The sequence below is a fragment of the Uloborus diversus genome, chromosome 10, assembly GCF_026930045.1.
Source record: "Uloborus diversus isolate 005 chromosome 10, Udiv.v.3.1, whole genome shotgun sequence".
Taxonomy (NCBI): Eukaryota; Metazoa; Arthropoda; class Arachnida; order Araneae; family Uloboridae; genus Uloborus; species Uloborus diversus.
The window spans coordinates 12,723,438-12,743,650 of NC_072740.1; the positions used below are offsets into that span (position 1 = coordinate 12,723,438).

The window sequence follows — 20,213 nt, forward strand, 5'->3', positions numbered from 1 at the left end:
CGGACGTAAAAACATTTTTTACGTCCAATACCTAGATTTTAATAAAAAATATTCACTTGTTACAAAATTAAAGTAGCTTACATCAATGAGATTGAAAATCTTACTTTCTACCCAAAAAATACATGCACGTAGCTCTAAAATTATTGGCTCAGCATAATTACAGTCGGACCTCCATATATCGAAGTACTAAATTGTAGGAAAAAAATTCGATATATAGAAAATTTCGATATATAGAAACGATCTTATTTTGTCCTAAGAATCGTCTAAAACATTAAAATTGAAACTAATTTACGTGTATGAAAACCCAATTTCAAATTAATACGAGCATCGGATTAAATAAAAGTTAATAATTAAAAAAATAAAAGAAATTACATTTTTTACGCCTTCATACATACATCTTCATTCTTCAATTCAACTTGATCCGCAACATTAGGGGATTTTCGTTTTGACAATGTTATCGAAAGAAAAGTAAAAAATCAATCTACCTTATTTTTGAATGATTTTTACTGCAGCTAAAATGACTAGGAATGCTAATCAACAGACAAAAGGGAGAACTTGAAACTGATTTTACAATGTTACCGGTTACAACTAAGATTTGAAATTAACTTGAGGGAATTTAAGAACTTTAGAACGAAACAACGACCTATCTACACATCCCTCAACCTCAGATTCCTTATGAGTTTCGTAGCAACCTTAAGTGAATATAGTTTTCTCTCCCCTAACCTTCATTTTTCATGAGACAAACAGTCTAAATTGGAAAAAAAAAATCTACGAATGTCTCGAAAAAAAATTCGATATATAGAGATTTTTTTCGATATATAGAAACAGGTTTTCTATGTAATGAACATAAATTTGCTGGGATTTCGATATATAGAAAATTTCGATATGTAGAAGTTCGATATATGGAGGTTCGACTGTAATTGCACATTTTGGTGTCGCACTTAAAACATATTTAATGTACCCCAGAAGAATTCTTTTACAAATAAAAATGAATTATATTTTGGCACATTTTTGCAACATCACCAGCAACAAATTGTATCTTAAAATGGTTATTCATCTCAATTCATAATATTGGTATGATTTTTTTAAAACAAAACAGAACTTCTTTGAGAGTCACCAAATATGGTTTAAAAATACTCAAGATGTTGACCTTAGTCTAACCTCCTGTAACTTATTTATAACTGGAGTCCATCAAAATGTTAGACAGGCAATTTCAAAAATATACAACTCTTTACCTTTAAAATGATGCCTTATTTGTTTAGAAATTTTAATTTTGAAAATTTGATCACCTGGTTGACCTTATCATGGAATTGCCCCGAAAATTAATTCATTTGAAGATTAAAACACTTGAAAGTATCATACCTGCATACTGGAAAATTAGAATATCAAACATGCCTGGTGAAAAATTTTTAGCCGGTACATTTATAAATAATGGATGACAAATTTCTCACCAATTTGCAATGTTCATTTGCTCGTTCACGTTATGTTCACACTTTGCTCGGTAAAATGTTCTTAAAATTGGAATAGAAAAGAACAAAGTCGAATTTTCCAAAAATCACTTCGAGTTGCGCATGCTGCAAACTAATTCTGTGTTGAATTTCATGAAAATCGGCCAAACGGTTTAGGTGCTATGCGCGTCATAGACATACAGACAGAGATCGGGAAAGATATCCAGACATTCAGCTTTATTATTAGTAAACAAGTAATTCCAAATTTGAGTAACGGCTTCCAGGAAAAAACTGTTCAGCTAAGGATATCTCCTAAAAAGCCTTATTTTTTTTTTCTTTTTGATGGTTTTGATGACTATGAAGAAGTTTCCCAGTCATCTTTTTTGTTTGCATAAATTCATTTTTTCACGTCGTTCTCATCCTTGTTTTCCCACCAGAATATGTCTCCCACAAGGAGGCTTGACGTTGTTGTTCTTAATGTGCACTAATCCGATTTAATTTCTTTTCAGCGATAACCTAGACGGCATGACATCGCACTTCACCAAGCATGATGTTCGATGTTTGACCCCTGCCTGCAAGTTCATGTATCCAGTTTTATCGAAGTGAATGCTTGAAGAAATGCTACCCCTGGAGAAATTTCTCTGTCTTTGAAGTTTATGTGTAAAAATAAAGTGCGGTACACTCCTGAACTTTGGCAATCTACAACAGCTAATGATTTGGTGCATGAGGAGAGTTATAAATTGCCTCAAGCATGGACTCTCCAATTTGTGATGTTGTCAGTGATTGTGTCGAGCGCTGCACTGGTTGGCCTTGGTTTGAGAAATATACAACTCATTTGAATATTATTAAATGAAACGTGTTCAGTTAGTTAATTTCAAATAAATAAAGCAAGGTCTAACCAGATATTTGGAGATATCCATTCCCACTATTGAGTCCTCTTTCAACGAATTCTACATCTTTGATAACTCATGCGTTTCAACTTCTTCCTGGCAACAAAAAATTGATCCACAGAAGTGACGACATGTGGGTGTTTTAGTTTGTCCTTTATGTTTGACCTTATATCCAGCAATAGCAAAATTCCTAAATTGATTTCTGAGGCATTTACACATTTTTAAGCTGTCATGAAAACCATGAATTCAAAATGTGCGATGGCTATAGTTTCTATGTTTATTTAGTTTAAATGCCTCAGTCCAACAATTCACAAGCTGTCAGTTGTAACAGTCATTTGATGGCCCATACTGGAGAAGAAGCATATTCTTGTGACTATTGCCCAAAGTCGTATTCTTGTTTCTCAAGTCTTATGAGACATCTCAGAGTCCATGCCGGAAAAAATCCTTTTTCGTGTAATTTTTGTGCCGAGACATTTTCTAAAATTTCAGCGTGTAAGACACATATGAGAATTCACACTGACCAAAAAACATATTCGTGTAAACATTGCTCAAAGTCGTTTTCTCGCTTCTCGAAATTAGAGAGGCATTTGAGAGTCCATACAGGAGAAAAACCTTTTGCGTGTTATTTTTGTGCTAAGACGTTTTTTGATGCTTCAATGCGTAAGAAACATTTGAGAATACATACAGGAGAAAAACCTTTTCAATGTGATTTTTGCGCCAAGACGTTTTCTCAAGCTTCAGACTTGAAGACACACATGAAAATCCACACTGACGGGAGAATTCATACTGAAGAAAAAAACATATTTGTGTGAACATTGCTCAAAGTCGTTTCGTTACTTCTCGAAAATTGAAGCGCCATTTGAGGATCCATACAGGAGAAAAACCTTTTCCGTGTTATTTTTGTGCTAAGACATTTTCTGAAGCTTCAGTGCGTAAGAAGCATCTGAGAATCCATACAGGCGAGAAAACCACATTCGTGTGAACATTGCTCAAAGTCATTTTGCGAATTGATAACCCTTAATAGGCACCTGAGAATCCATACAGGTGAGAAACCATATTCGTGTGAACATTGCTCAAAGTCGTTTTCCCCAAATGACAACCCCTTAAGAGGCATCTGAGAATCCATACAGGCGAAAAACCCTACGCATGTGAGTGTTGTGGTAAAATGTTTTCTGATGTTTCAAACTTGAAGCAACATATGAGAGCGCATACTGGCTAGAAACCGTATAAGTGTCCAATGCTCTAAGTCATTTTCTATTGATTCAAACCAGGTAGCACATGTGAGAATCCACACTGGAGAAAAACCTTTTGCGTGCTATTTTTGTGCTAAGACGTTTTTTGATGCTTCAATGCGTAAGAAACATTTGAGAATCCATATAGGAGAAAAACCTTTTCAATGTGATTTCTGTGCCAAGACGTTTTCTCAAGCTTCAGACTTGAAGACACACTTGAAAATCCACACTGACGGGAGAATTCATACTGAAGAAGAAACATATTCGTGTGAATATTGCTCAAAGTCATTTCGTTACTTCTCGAAATTAAAGCGCCATTTGAGAGTCCACACAGGAGAAAATCTTTTCCGTGTTATTTTTGTGCTAAGACGTTTTCTGAAGCTTCAGTGCGTAAGAAACATTTGAGAGTCCATACGGGCGAGAAACCACATTCGTGTGAACATTGCTCAAAGTCATTTTCCGAACTGACAACCCTTAATAGGCACCTGAGAGTCCATACAGGCGAAAAACCGCATTCGTGTGAGCATTGCTCAAAGTCGTTTTCCCAAATGACAACCCTTAAGAGGCACCTGAGAATCCATACAGGCGAAAAAACCCTACGCATGTGAGTGTTGTGGTAAAATGTTTTCTGATGTTTCAAACTTGAAGCAACATATGAGAGAGCATACTGGCTAGAAACCGTATAAGTGTCCAATGCTCTAAGTCATTTTCTATTGATTCAAACCAGGTAGCACATGTGAGAATCCACACTGGAGAAAAACCTTTTGCGTGCTATTTTTATGCTAAGACGTTTTTTGATGCTTCAATGCGTAAGAAACATTTGAGAATACATACAGGAGAAAAACCTTTTCAATGTGATTTTTGCGCCAAGACGTTTTCTCAAGCTTCAGACTTGAAGACACACATGAAAATCCACACTGACGGGAGAATTCATACTGAAGAAAAAACATATTTGTGTGAACATTGCTCAAAGTCGTTTCGTTACTTCTCGAAATTAAAGCGCCACTTGAGAGTCCATACAGGAGAAAAACCTTTTCCGTGTTATTTTTGTGCTAAGACATTTTCTGAAGCTTCAGTGCGTAAGAAGCATCTGAGAATCCATACAGGCGAGAAACCACATTCGTGTGAACATTGCTCAAAGTCATTTTGCGAATTGATAACCCTTAATAGGCACCTGAGAATCCATACAGGTGAGAAACCATATTCGTGTGAACATTGCTCAAAGTCGTTTTCCCAAATGACAACCCTTAAGAGGCATCTGAGAATCCATACAGGCGAAAAACCCTACGCATGTGAGTGTTGTGGTAAAATGTTTTCTGATGTTTCAAACTTGAAGCAACATATGAGAGCGCATACTGGCAAGAAACCGTAAAAGTGTGAGCCTGAAAAAACGTTCAGCCTTGTGTGTTACCGGCTCTTACCCTTCAAAGTGCAACAATTTTAAATACAATTTTTTATGTGAATTACTGTTTTTTTATTATTATTATTTCATATTTTCCCCCCGATACCTGAACTTTACATTAAAATACATATTCTTTTATAACTGCATAAATTAAATATACTGCATGGTTTTCTATTTGACTTTCAGCAAAAGAATGGTGCTTTGTCATCGGATTTGAGGTCGCGTGCCGAACTTCAAAAGAAGCCGATCGCAGGAAGTCGGCAAAATTTGAGATGCAAGATTACATTACAAGATACATACATACGTACTGTGTTGTGTTCCTTGTGGTCCTCTCCCCTCAATTATAATTTTTTTTAATTGAGTATGTTCGCATACCTTGACTGGTGACTAACCGTAGTGTTCCGTGATCTACCGGTCGACCGCAGTTTAAGCTTGTTGATTAAACCGCGTGACTTTTTTGACCAATAATCAGTGCGTGTTATTCGTCTGACGTCATTAGCTGTCATATGATCTACCTAAGGCCGCTGTATTCACAACTCTGAGCATCAGCTTAAGATCAGCCGTTTTGTATCGGAGCCCGTGTTTGATTGATTCGCAACTCCAGAGCTCGAATGCGCTACACCTTGCGGTGATTAGCAATACTGCTTAAAAAGGTAAAACATTCCATTCCACGTGTTTTCTTTGGGGTAAATTGCAGGCTTCAGACAGTTTATGGTGTAATGTAATTTCAGAAGAACAGAAAAGAAAGCTTCTCACAAACACGATGAAAAATGACTCATTCACAAAGCGTCAAAGCAATTTATAAGTTACAGCATTTGTTTGCTTCACATTTTTCATCCTCCATTAGACAGTGGGTGCAGCACCCCGTATAATTTATTGGAGTTGCGAATTGCCTTTTCTGACAAGTTATCGCGCTTGGTGATTTTTCAATGCGAACAATTATTATTGGCACGGGAATTGTTTATTAAATGAAATACTATTATTGGCAAGGGGATTGTTTATGAAATAAAATATTATTGATGGCCGATTTAGCAAACCCTTTTAACTTGGCTGTGGTAGACCTAGCTGCACAACAATGAAGCTGGGGACAATGGCTTTGGAGCAACCGACAGGTGGCTACCGGTCAAGGTATGCGAACACAGCCATCAACTATGCTTACCTTCGATGAGCACGACCGGGAGCGACCGGTAGTTAATCACGTGACAACTAATGATCACGTGCTCCAATCCACCAAATCAATAGCTTTAAATGGTAACCGGTGATGTAACCGATATATGATAGAACGCTGCGGTTTGTAACCGGGTCCTACCGGTTGACCGGTTAGGTTCGTCGAACGCAACCTATAAAAGGCAACAGAAAAAAAAGAGACATTAACTGTAACCGGCGTATGCTGTTTATCTGAGTCGGAAATTTTGTTCGTTGTTATCTGATTTCTTGAGTGGTGTGCCTGTTTTTTCCTACGGAAGTTTTTTATTAGTTTAGTTTTCTTTCCTTTATTGCTATCAATTTTTGAATAAAATTAAATGAAAAAACCCTTCCTCAGCTTCTTTGCCAGCTGCTGCTCGGCAATGCTTTTAAAGAAGGAAGAAGACAACACCTGGATCCTATTTTATGGTTATCGGGTAGGCCCGCTTGATTGTTAAATCAAGTAAGTATGATATTGACAAATAACCTAATTATCTGTTTTAAGTTAACTGTTTAATCTGTTTTAAGTTAGGTAAGTTGTTTTTTTTTTTTGTGAACATACAATGTTTTTTATGGTGTGGAACTGAAGTGTCATGTATCCCAGATTTTGTTGACGCTTAAAAGGAACATAAATGGGGATATTTCGATAATTGGGAATCTGGCGATCTTTCTTCATTGGCGTCAATTTTTGGCTCCAGTGCCTGCACCAGAGATATGTTTCTTTGCAAATCTAAACAAAGAGACAGGAAACATCTATACACATAGGGTTACTATAAATCAGCAGGGATACCAAAATAAAATTATTTACACCAAAAATGAGACGACTGCGCCAGATTCCCAATTATCGAAATATCCCCACATGAATAGTACAGTTTCATGGCTTATGATACAAGTAATGTCTGGGTGTTGCATCCCCAAACATTGGTGTACATCACAAAACCAATTTTGAATTCTTTTGAAAACCGACGCATTACCTTATTAATTCGTCGATTTAGAGCACACTGGACCATTGTCCCATTCCCTTTTTTAATCTTTATTGCTTTAATGTCGAATTTGAAACGAACCAAATCCCCAGCAAGAAGCTGAAAAAGTATACTTCATAATTGGGGCATTCCAAGGTATTTTTGACATTTGTGTAGAGTCCGTAACGTGACCTTTTTTGCCATAACTTTTTAATTTACTGTTTGATTAGCATATTATTTTATTTTGATCTTTTCCTACCAACATACCAGCTCAAATTAAAATAATTTGCAAATCAAACGGTAAATTAAAAAGTTATGGCAGAAAAAGTTCACGTTACGGACTCTACATAATGTCAAAAATACCGTGGAATGCCCCAATTAATTTTCAAAGCCGCATATTTCGTTTCTCAGATCTTGCAGTGAATATTATACTCAAGATAAGGTTCATATTGACAATACTTAGACCTGGTAGAGTGACTTTCTCTTAAACCAAAAAAACTAAACCCTATTATCTTTCATTGTGTTTGAGATAATTGAGGGGCCATCCATTTCTTACTTTTTTGACATTGCAACGGCCCTGCACATTCAGGGCATATTTTAAGGAAATTCGTCCAACTCCAACTTCCTTGTAAGGGGGGGGGATTGTAAATGTGCAGTTTATGTTAGTTGAATAATCGTCAAAAAAGAGTTGGGGTGTGAAAATTGGAATTGGGGAAATTATTGCTAATGGTTGTTTTGTTCGATAGGAAAAGAACATAAACGCTGGGACTCGGGGTTTAAAATAGTTCAAACAGTTACTGAGTTTTTGAATTTTTAAAATTTTATTCATTATAATATAACCATTGGAACCATTTGAATCTAGTTTCTTTTTCTTAGGTTCATCAAAAAATGCATCTTTGATAGAAATTTGCTGCTGTGATTTTCTTTTAGCACTCATACTTGCATATAGTGATGTGCTGGGTCGTTAAAAAAAGTAGATCTGCAGATAGGGATACGGATCCGGATCATTAGTGTCAAGATCCGTGGATACGGATACGGATCTTAAAATGTTTTTGCCCAATACGACTATCCAAGTGTAAATTTTATTACGGAAGGTATTCCCGTCACTATAATAACACTGCTTCTTCAAAAAACATCATCTACGGCAAAAATATAATTAAGACTATGATTTACTCTTTGCAGAAATCTCTGTTAAAATTGATGGAGAGTTGGAATTAACGGGTCAGCGCAGCATTAATGCTTAGACAGAGTGTGAAAAATTATTTCTAGCTTGCTGGGTAGATGTAGGATACAGGAGCAAGAATGTAAAGCTGCTACTGGACAGGCTAGAAATAATTTTTTGTATTTTATTTCAGCATAAATGCAGCGCTACCCATTCCACCCAAATGACTCCGACCGACGAAATAACAGAGCCGGAAACACCTTTACAAACAGTAAATAGAGAATTTTGTCTCACTTTATTTATTTATTTTATTATTATTTTTTTTTTTTTTTTTTTGTGAAGGATGCCGAGAAAAATCAAAATAATGAAAAACAGAAACCCCATATCAATTTAAAAAAATAATAATAATAATAATAATAATAAACTAAAAATTAAAATAATAAAAAAAAAACATGTCTCAGAGGGCCGTTGGCTTCTGAAATGATACCTTATAATTTTAAATAGGAAATAAAACCTAATTTAAACGGAATTTAAGAGTCTTTTATTCAAATATTTAAAAATTTTTAGAATAGAAAAGATCCGTCAAAAAAGTTACGGATACAGATCTTTATTTTTCCTCGGATATCCGGAACATCACTAATTGCATACTCGATCGAATGCAACTGCAACACAGAATATGATAGAGAGCGTAAAAACAAATGCTTCAAATGACAACACACTAAAAGCTTTGTACAGGACACATGGGGCCGGTTTCCAGGGTTGGCCGGATTGGACCCAATTGGGTTGGACCCAATGGTTTTTTTTGAAAAAACCCATTTAAAAAAACCCATTATTTAGCCCACTTTTGGGTTTTTTAAAATTTTCTGAGAAGTTTTTAAAAAAAATAATTAATTTAAATACTTTTACAATTTAAATTTCTGTTTTATTTGTTCTTCACCACAGACAATGGATATAAAAAATGAATTTTGACCTTTAATAGTATTTCTTAACTCTAAACGGCATTAAAAAAATACTTCAAAGCTTAAAAAAACATATATTTAACTTTTATCTTTAACTGGTCAATAAATAACTCAAATTACCTTGACTAAGTCATGTCACATCTGATTTTCTCAATATTTGTAGATTGTACAGAGGAAACTACTCTAGTTAAAAGACTTACGTGTGAATTATTTTCTGCAACCCAACAGGTCACAAATCTCGAATCAACAAGTTATATTTTTTTTTAGAAATTAACAGGTTTTACAAATGGTCGGACAGAAAACAATAGGATGTACAGTATTTTCATTATCTTACGAAAAAGTTTAATATTTGTTACTCTGTACACAAATAGAAAAACAGGCAACATAAAATTCAAAGAAATGTCTTGATTAAGCTGGAATTTTGTAAAAATCTATTGATTTAAACTACTTGAGGTTCTACAGTAGTTTTGCATAACAAAATGAAATACAATAAAGTAAAATACAAAAAATAAATAAATAAGTAAATAAAAAAATGTAGAAATTAAAAATGAACAATAGAGTTTATCACTCAAGAAGTAACTCTGCCTTAACTGTTGGTAATCATGGAAACTAAAAAATCTGAAACTTCACCATTCTTGGGTTTCGTCATCTTTCATACTTTTCTTGAGAAAACGCTGAATTTTAACTAGTTTTCCAGCTTTTTTATACCCCAAGACAATTTTTGTGCTTTGTCCATATACTTACGCTATAATATGCTACAAGTACCTCACATTTTCCCTAAAAAAAAGACAAAAAAAACCACATTTCTTTTAAAAAACCCAGATTTAGTTGGGTTTTTTTGGGTTTTATTTAAAAAAAACCCTGGGTCCATGGGCTTTTTTTAAAAAACCCGGGTTTTTGCCAACCCTGCCGGTTTCACCTAAAAAAAATGGCTACGGAAGATTATTGTATGTGATGTCAGTGGCACACAAGGGGAGGGTCCAGGGGGTCCGGACCCCCGCCCCCCCCATGGCTCTTGAGTTTTTAATTGACTATAATCCTACGTATGTAGTGCATAAAGTAATTCCAAACAATATTCAGTAAATTACCGCCCATTAGCCAGGGCTAAAGGTGTATTTCACGTAAATGTAACAATAATTTCAGATTTAATAAATCAGAAAAAAAAAAAATAAAATTTATATCTCTCTTTGTTTCACTACAAAATCGAACTGTATGTGAGCATAAATTGTTCAAGAATAATGATTTTGTTTCGCTGTTTTTTACTTCCTTTTACAAAAAAGGAAGTATTGTAATCGCGAAAAAATTTTCACTCAAAATTAGGCCTTCATTTCATTTTTCTCGCCCCCGAATGAATGTGGGGTTTTTTTTCAACCGGGCCACGCGCAGATAAGTGCCTGAGAACGTATAAACACCGAAATACACATTTTGACGATTCCCGAGTTAATTACGACGACTTTTCTCGTGACGTACGTATGTATGTCGCAATAACTCAAGAACGGTATGTCCTAGAAAATTGAAATTTCGTACGTAGACTCCTAGTGGGGTCTAGTTGTGCACCTTCCCTTTTGGCTGCATTCGGGTGTTTCTAAAGGGGTCTTTTGCCCCCTTTTTGGGGGGAAATCATTGTTAATTTCGATGTATACTCAAGTGGTGTCATAATTTGGCGGACACTTCGCGATATATCGCCAGTCTTTTGGTCACCAAGTTTTGTCGCCAGCTTGGCGACAAATTTCGTGATTTTTTTTTTTTTAATCTGTTTTTTTTAATTTGGCCACTGTTGTTGATATTTAGAGAGTAAACTATTAAATCACATTAAAATTGCCAATAATGGGAAAATGAAATTAAAACTGGGGTAAAAGGAAGTTATGTGATGCACACATCTGCTCGTTTTTAACTACGTAAAAAGTAAATAACATTCTTGTGCTTTCTGGTATTTAAATTAAGTATTTGTTATTTTCATAAATTAATAATTTTATTAACTAATGCTGAGTAATTGTTCAAAATGTTTTTAAAATGTTTTTTGTCCCTGCGAATCAATAAAATCAAAGAATATGTTTATATGCTTGTTAGAGTAAGATATGAGAATGATGGAGTTTCGATCCTGGACCCTCCCCTTGAGAAATTCCTGTGTGCGCCGCCGATCCACAAAACTCTGTTTACGTGTTACATGCTGCCATCTATCAGTTTTGGAGTGCGGACATCGTTGTTTAATAGTTTTATTTATTTAAAAAAACTTTTGCTTGTGGGAACGGTTAGGGCTCATGCTTCCATTTTTTTTTACAGAAAATAAAAAATATATAGAAACACATAACAGATGAAAAAAATTAGGAAAATGTAGGTGGGCATTTTATTTCACTGTGTGGGCAATTGCCCCCCCCCCAAAAAAAAACCATTAAAATATGCCCTGGCACATATGCATCTAGGGCAAGTATAAAAAGCGTTCATAGTTTTGTTTTTCATATACATTAGCCACTCAAATGTACAGGGTTGATTGTGTTCCGGTATTTTACCGAATTCCCGGTATTTTTGGACGTATTTCCGGTATTTTTATGTCCGAAAATACCGGATATATGTTTTTTTTATTATGCTTTTTATCTCCCTACCTCCACATTTTTAAAAAAATTATATAATATTCATCAAATATACCTGCAAGAGCCTTAAGATGGACACCTATCCCTTAAGATGGACAAATGTCAAGATAATTTGTATAACACCAGCTCAAAAGTAACTTTGTAACCCATTAAAAATTTAATCAAATGTACACACAATATTTTGACTCAGAACTATTTAATACTATGGCAAAGGTGCACTTAAGTAATAGGGGCCAAAGATTATCCCCCCCCCCCCCTGTTCTCGCTTTGAAACTTTCAGGTATTTTTTGATGAACTCACAATCACCACTGAATGTAGTTGTTTCTGAAAATTAGAAATTTTGCTTTTGTGCATTGGCCCCCTTTAAATTTCGTTCCAACACAAGTGCAGTATTTTTCTGAAAATTGTACGAATTTCATGTTTACATAGATTATTCTTTTTTTTTGTGTGTGTGTAGGGGGGGGGGGGTATCGCAAATTACAAATTTCCGCTCAGGGTGTCACCCATGCTAGGTATGCCACTGTAAGAGATAGAGTAATTTAACTTGGCATGGGGTAAGCTTAAACAATGTAGAAAGTATTCAAATAATTACATTATTAATTACGTTTATTTACATTATTACCCAGGATTCGGGCAAATGTGGGTCAGCCCCTTTTTTAAAAAGTAATGTTCGTCAAAAGTAATTGAGTATTCTAAATTACCGTTTTAGGCCCAACGTTACCCCCCAAAAAAAGATTTTTAACGATAAAATGTCATATTTTAAGAAATAACGCATCTCAATTGAAATAATTTGGTGCTATTGTTATTAGTTCAATGTCTTTTGTTTTCGCTCTTTGCTCAAACTCCCCAATGGGATCATTTGAAAAATTTTAAAAGTACTGTTTCTGAAAGAGCATGCTTAAAAACGTAGAATCTGAACATTTTTTAAATAATTTCTTTAGGTTTAATATTTTTAAAAGATTACTTAAATCGGTGCTCTTTTATCGTTTAACGCTTCTGCCGATGACATCACAAATGTTGAAATGCCATTCACAGTCCAAAATATTTAATTCACATCTTTGCTCACGTGTATTGGCAACGATAGGGTTGATAGCAAGCATAGGGCGCAATTGTAATTCGCTTCTTGATTATCATAACGTGGAAATGCGGTAGAAAGATGCGCCATAGTGCATCATTTGTGATGCCATAAAGACCACGCCTTGTTTGAAAAATCGGACATTTTAAAAAATTAATTAAAAAATAACTGTTGGGAAAATGAAAGTATTTTCTGAGTCCATGGTTTTTTTTTTTTTTTTTTTTTTGTTTATCCTATCAATTTCAGTGACAAAAAGGACTACTTTTGACTGAAAGAAACAACCCCATTCCGGGAAGAAAGTTCTTTAATATGTGTAGGTACATTCATCATGTTACTATCAACCAGAGATCGAAAACATCATGATATTTTCAAAAATATCGAAATCATCCGATATTTTGATATACATTGCATATTTTGATATATACCTGGATATTTTCACAAACTGAAGTCTACAAAATAGTAAATGCATCCTCAAATCACTATTTTATATATATATATATATATATATATATATATATATATATATATATATATATATATATATAAATATATATTACAATATGTAGACTTAAAATTCTTTCATTACTTATATCTAATATTTCATTTTACATTTTCATCATCTTTAATGGAGTTAAATTAGCATTAGCTGTTCTACTCATTTTTTTTCTGTTAATTAATTTTACAGTTACATGATTCAGAAATAAAAAATATGCATTAATCAGTCCACAGTCATAAGACTTTTCTTTTTTTTTCTGACCAATGTTTAATGATTAATTTAGCACTTTTAATATGAAGTAAAATTGTACATTGCCAATAATTTTATGAATATGAAATAAACTAGTATGTTGTGGCCATCACGAAACTTTCTTCTATATTTTTCTTTTTTTTTCTGATCCCTCCCCATGCTTGACGAGGAAGCAATATTCCCAACAAAAACGAAATTACACATGCAAAAACTTGACCACCATCCCAATGTCTGAATTATTGCAAAAGCAAAGAGCGAAAATTGAAAGTTATTTTAAAAGCCTTGCTTGAATTAATTACAAATATTTTATTTGTTAACAAACATAAGATGGCAACAGTTAAAAATTTTAAATCATTGAGATAATATTTCCGATCATTTCCATACAATTAAAATCACGAGAAATACGCAGACGACAATCTATTACGATTTATCTTTCTTATTGTTGCATTAATAAAGCTATTTTTATTCGAAAAAAAAAATCAACACCTCTTGGAGCGATTGGCGCCAAAATTGAACCAAAGCCTGTTTACATATGGATTCACATATATTCCAAATTTCAACCAGAACGTAGCATTACTTCTTGAGATAGGGCACTCACAATGGAAAAAAAGAACGGGCGATTGCGCTACCCCCCCCTTTTTAGCTGTTGACACCAAAATAAAATCAGCTCTTATACCTACTAAGGGCTACTTGCCGATAAATTTTTCTTTCATTCCGTTCATTATTTCTTGAGATACAGCAGTCACAATTGACGACAAAAAACGTTCTATAGCTCAACCCCCGTTTGAGTTATTGACACCAAAATTGAATCAGCACCTGTCCCTGTTAATGGCAACATATGGACCCAAATTTTGTTTGATTCCGCCAGTTACTTCCTGAGGAATAGCAATCACGCGTAACTCAAAAAACGTCCCATTGCTCCACCCCCCCTTGGAGGAATTCGCGCCAAAAACCAATGGGCACAAGTTCACATAGGGGCACATATGTGTACCAAGTTTCGTTCGATTTCATGCGGTAGTTTTTGCTGTAGAGCGGCCACAAAAAAACTGGTCACACACAGACGTGACACACACACATACACACACACAGACAGACAGACATTTTCCAAAAATAGTCGAAATGGACTCAGCACACCTCAAAACGTTCGAATCCGTCAAAATTCGAAATTCGAAAATTTGCACGAATCCAATACTTTCTTCTATATATTAGATATAGAAGAAAGTAAAAAGGAATATTGTATGACTTTGTTGTATTAATGATGCATTAATACATCATTAAAATGTAGTACATAGTTTTTTGGTTATTACTACAATTAACTTAACTTTTATAATGAAAATACCGTAGCTGAAGAAATAAATATCAAAATATCGGATATATATCATGATATATTTCATGATATATATTGGCGAACCATGCTATCAACAGCTTTTTTTTTCTTTTCATTTTAATTAACTAGAATGTAAAATATGCACTTGTTTCAAATTAGTTCTCAAAGTTTCTTTTGCTAAGACAAGCGAAAATTTTGACATCTTGTTCCAGACGTTGCATTTTTTTCCCTTGTCCAAAAATTTAGTTACTTTCCCATTGTAAAATGGGGAGTGGCTGTATTGTCATACGCAGCAAAAAGCATTTATAATATTCAAAAATAGAATGATGTTGTAGCACTATCTTTTAAGATTTAGCATAATTTAGATTTTTTTTTGTAAAAGCATTTTTTAACAGTAAATGGTTGATGACCGTTACATACCAGGGTTGGCCGGATTGGACCCAATTGGGTTGGACCCAATGGGTTTTTTTGAAAAAACCCATTTAAAAAAACCCATTATTTAGCCCACTTTTGGGTTATTTTCTGAGAAATTTTTAGAAAAAATTGATTAATTCAAATACTTTCACAATTTAAACTTATTTTTTATTTGTTCTTTACCACAGACAATGGACATAAAAAATGAATTTTGAACTTAAATAGTATTTCTTAACTCTTGACGGCATTAAAAAAAATACTTCAAAGGTTTTAAATAAACATATTTAACTTTTTTCTTTAACTGGTCAATAAATAACTCAAATTACCTTGACTAAGTCCTGTCACGTCTGATTTTCGCAATAGTTATAGATTGTATAGAGGAAACTACTCTAGCTAAAAGGCTTTCATGGGAATTATTTCCTACAAACCAACACGTCACAAATCTCAAATAAACAAGGTATATTTCTGAAATTAACAGGTTTCTCAAACGGTCAGACAGAAAACAGATTAGGATGTACAGTATTATCATTATCTTACGAAAAAGTTTAATATTTCTTAGTCTGTACACAGAAATAGAAAAACAGGCAACATAAAATTCAAAGAAATGTCTTGATTAAGCTGGAATTCAGTAAAAAGGGATTTAAACTACTTGAAGTTCTACAGTAGTTTTGCATAACAAAAATGAAATACAATAAAGTAAAATGCAAAAAAAAAAGTAGTAATTAAAAACGAACAATAGATTTTATCACTCAAGAAGTAATTTTGCCTTAACTGTTGGTAATCATGGAAACTAAAAAATCTGAAACTTCACCATTCTTGGGTTTCGTCGTCTTTTATACTTTTCTTCAGAAAACGCTGAATTTTAGCTGTTTTCCAGCTTTTTTTACCCCAAGACAATTTTTGCGCTTTGTCCATATACTTACGCTACAATATGCTACAAGTACCCCCACATTTTCCCTAAAAAAAGACAAAAAAAACCCACATTTATTTTAAAAAACCCAGCTTTAGCTGGGTTTTTTTTAGGTTTTATTTAAAAAAAACCCAAAAAAACCCTGGGTCCATGGGCTTTTTTAAAAAAAACCGGGTTTTTGCCAACCCTGTTACATACCCGAAAAAAAACGTGACCCATAATCCGCCATGTGACCCACTTTCAGGACGATTTTGTCAGGGTGAAAATCAATGTTGTTACAGAGTAAAATTTCATCAAACAGCAGTTTGTAAGGGTGTTCCTTAATACCTCGAAATGTGTGCCATTAGCAATATTTTCAAAATTTATGTTTTAGTGACTTTCTTTTCTTTCTTTTTTTTTTTTTTTTGAGCAATCACGATTGCTTATTGCTTTCATTTGACTGTTTTGATGTACTATCATTTTATTATTCTACAGCCCCACCGTCGACCGGCCGCCTCACGATGTTGCTTCTATAGCGAAAACCGTCTCCAGGTTGCATCCATGTCCTACACACACGCGCATACACACACAACTACACACACACACACAAACACATACATACAGACACACATACACACACACACAAACACATACATACAGACACACATACACACATACATACACCCACACACACATAAACACATGCATACATACAAACACCTACACATACTCACACACAAACACATACACACACATAAAAACAACTACCCACACATTCATGCCTGCACACAGACACAAACACGTATGCCTACACACACACATACCCCGCCCCTACGCACACAAACACTCATACACACAACTACCAACACTCATGCCTGCACACAGACACAAACACACATGCCTATACACACATATACAAACACCTACACATACTCACATACACACACACACACACGCATAAAAACAACTACCCACATTTTCATGCCTGCACACAGATACAAACACGTATGCCTACACACACATACACATACCCCACCCCTACGCACACAAACACTCATACACACAACTACCAACACTCATGCCTGCACACAGACACACACATGCCTATACACACATACACATACCCCTACACACAAACACACATACCCTCACACACAAACACACATACCCTCACACACAAACACACACGCCTACATACACACACACACTTGTGATTGCGAAAAACATAATTTGAATTCAAGATGACAAAATTCAAATGAATTTTTTTTTCTTTCTGCAGAAAGATGAGTGTTCAATCTAAGTTGCCAGACAGAAATGAAACAATTAAGTTTGAATATCTTAAAATTGGGTTTCATGTTTTGATTGTCATTTACGGGATATCCTCATGGGGCCTGACGAGAGGCCATGTCAGCCTAGTCAGTAACAAGGTGCCGGGGCTTGGGGGGGGGGGGGGTCCCGGCGACACTGACGCAAAAACAAAAAAGAAAAGAAGGAAAGATTAAAAAAAGAAAGTAAACGGGGGGAAGGAATCCAAATAAGAGAAAAGTTAAAGATTAAGTAAAATTTACACTTTTGGTATTTACTGTTGTGGTACTTAAGTTAGAGTTAATTGTTTTGGAGTAAGCAGTTTTAATCCCCCCCCCCTTTTTTCCTTTTCTTTTCTTCTCCCACCTTCTTTTTTCTTCTTTCCCCCTTTTCTTTGCCTTCTCTTCTTTTTTTTGGGGGGGGAGGGGAGGGGGAAGAGCCTGACGACATAACTGACAAGGGGCTCGCCTTGGCTCTCTGCGGCCCTGATCTTCATACATATAGAGTCATTTCACGGTATTTTTGACATTTATGTAGAATCTATAACGTGACCTTTATTTGCCATAACTTTTTACTTTACCATTGATTTGTAAATTATTTTAATTTGAGTTGGTGTGTTGGTAGGATAAGCTCAAAATAAAATAATATGCTAATCAAACAGTAAATTACAATGTTATGTCAAATAAGGTCAGGTTATGGACTCTACATAAATGTCTAAATTACCGTGAAATGACCCTATAAGTATAAGAGCCAAAATCACTGATTGTGTAACGCTCTGTCATCACCAACGATGGAACTCGGGATAAACTTAGCATGATGTACATAGGTCCGTCAATTCTGACCTTAGTACGAAACCACAGGTTATAAATGATTCGCGTGAGGGCACTATTTAATTTTTGGAGCACCTAAAATTCGGTAATTTCATAAGTATCCATGGAAACTAATAGATGCGTCCATTTCCGCCTGTGCATTGGATGTTAGCCTTTCCATCTCATCGGTGGTCAGAATATATATGAATAGATTACCATACCTGCCAAGCCTTCCGGATTTCCCGGAAGTTTTACGGATTTTTTGTGTCCTTTTCCGTTTTTCCGGTTATGAGCAAAATCTTCCGGATTTTTCACGTTTTGTAGGAAAAAAATTGTATCTCGCCAATTTTGGCGCTAACGATTCTTTTGTGGAATGCGGCACAGCGTTTTAGGCCAAGTAGCCAAGGAGAGGTTGCCGTAGGAGAATGGCACGAGAAGAAGTGAGGCAAGATTATGACGTCACGGTCACGGAGTGATACAGCGCATGACTTCATCGGGATCCAATCAAAGCAAGCGTCACGCCTGGCAACTAGGGGCACAATTTCGGCGCCGATTATCTTCTCGTTCTCTCAGTTCGAGCTGTTTGTGCTTTGTTCTGTTTTTAAAATGAGTACCAAATGTTATTTCCAAACTTTTAAAGAAAGCAATAAAAGTAATATTTACTAAACGAAAGTAAGTTCAATTGATATGAAATTCATAACTAATATATTGTTAAATGTAAAGAGGATAGGGGTCCTGTTTGATTTTATTTTGCGTTAAAATCTTGTGGATAAAAATAAAAAAATCTTCCCGATTTTTTTTCTCGGAGGTTGGCAGGTATGGATTACTATTCCACATTAAATCATAACAACATAGTTTTGTAAAAAAAAAAAAACCTTTATACCTTTTGTTCCAAGGACGCCCATATAGGGGGGCAAGGGAGGGGGGGGGGGGGGCTCAAGCCTCCCCTTTGAGATTAGAACTTCCTTGCTTTTAGTACTTAACTGAATGACTAAGTTATTAAAAATGTTAAATTTTAATAGCTCTAATTTGTGCTGAAGTCAGTTTCCATGGGAAAAATATCCTGCTAAATCATGAGGAAAATATCTGAGTCCGCCCCCCTTAAAATTTTTGTTCATCAGTTTTATAAGAGCGCAAGTCTCAACCTTTGTATGCAGCAGGGTTCGAAAATATCATGATATTTTGGAAAATATCCGATATTTTGATATATATCCGATATTTTCAATCAGCACAAATTGAAGTCTTCAAAATAGCAAATGTTTCCTCAAATCGCTCTTTATTTTTTTTAGAGACATACCGAGTACTCGGTAACTACTCAGTACTCGGCCAATTTGCCGAGTACTCGGTACTCAGCCCAATTTTGATCAGATACTAGGCCAATACCGAGTAGTTGCAAAAAATTGAATATTCTCCAAGACAGATATTAAAATTTATAAACAAGAAGTTCTGTCTAGAACTAGACGAGCCTACTTTCCCGTATACCCATACTACTTTCTAGTACCTGATCAATATTCTCAAAAATAGCTAAAATCGTGAATTGTTTTAAACATATTTTTTAATATCTTAAGCTGATTTTTAAGAATAAAATATTCCTCACTCATCTAAAAAAAAAAAACGAACAAATAAAATAGCAGCACCTTTTAAACAAAGCAGCTAATACACTTTTTTCCATTAAAAAAAAATTCTTTAACAGCTTTCAAAATGAAAAAATAATAATTAAAATTAATAATCTCATTAAAATAAATACATCATATCAACAAAAAAAAAAATCGTTTCTTTTTCCCCTGTTGCCAAAAATAATTTTTAAATGAATTAATG

At 34.7% G+C, this 20,213-nt stretch overlaps 1 protein-coding gene across 1 annotated transcript in view; it reads left to right on the top strand.

Annotated features, from left to right (window-relative positions):
• Window positions 1–6,062: 6,062 nt before the first annotated feature.
• Window positions 6,063–20,213, top strand: part of LOC129231656 (zinc finger protein 558-like) — a 39,324-nt gene continuing 25,173 nt past the window's right edge. Inside the window, exon 1 of the mRNA XM_054866019.1 lies at window positions 6,063–6,100. Coding sequence (XP_054721994.1) covers window positions 6,063–6,100 — 38 coding nt within the window. The remainder of the gene's footprint in view (window positions 6,101–20,213) is intronic.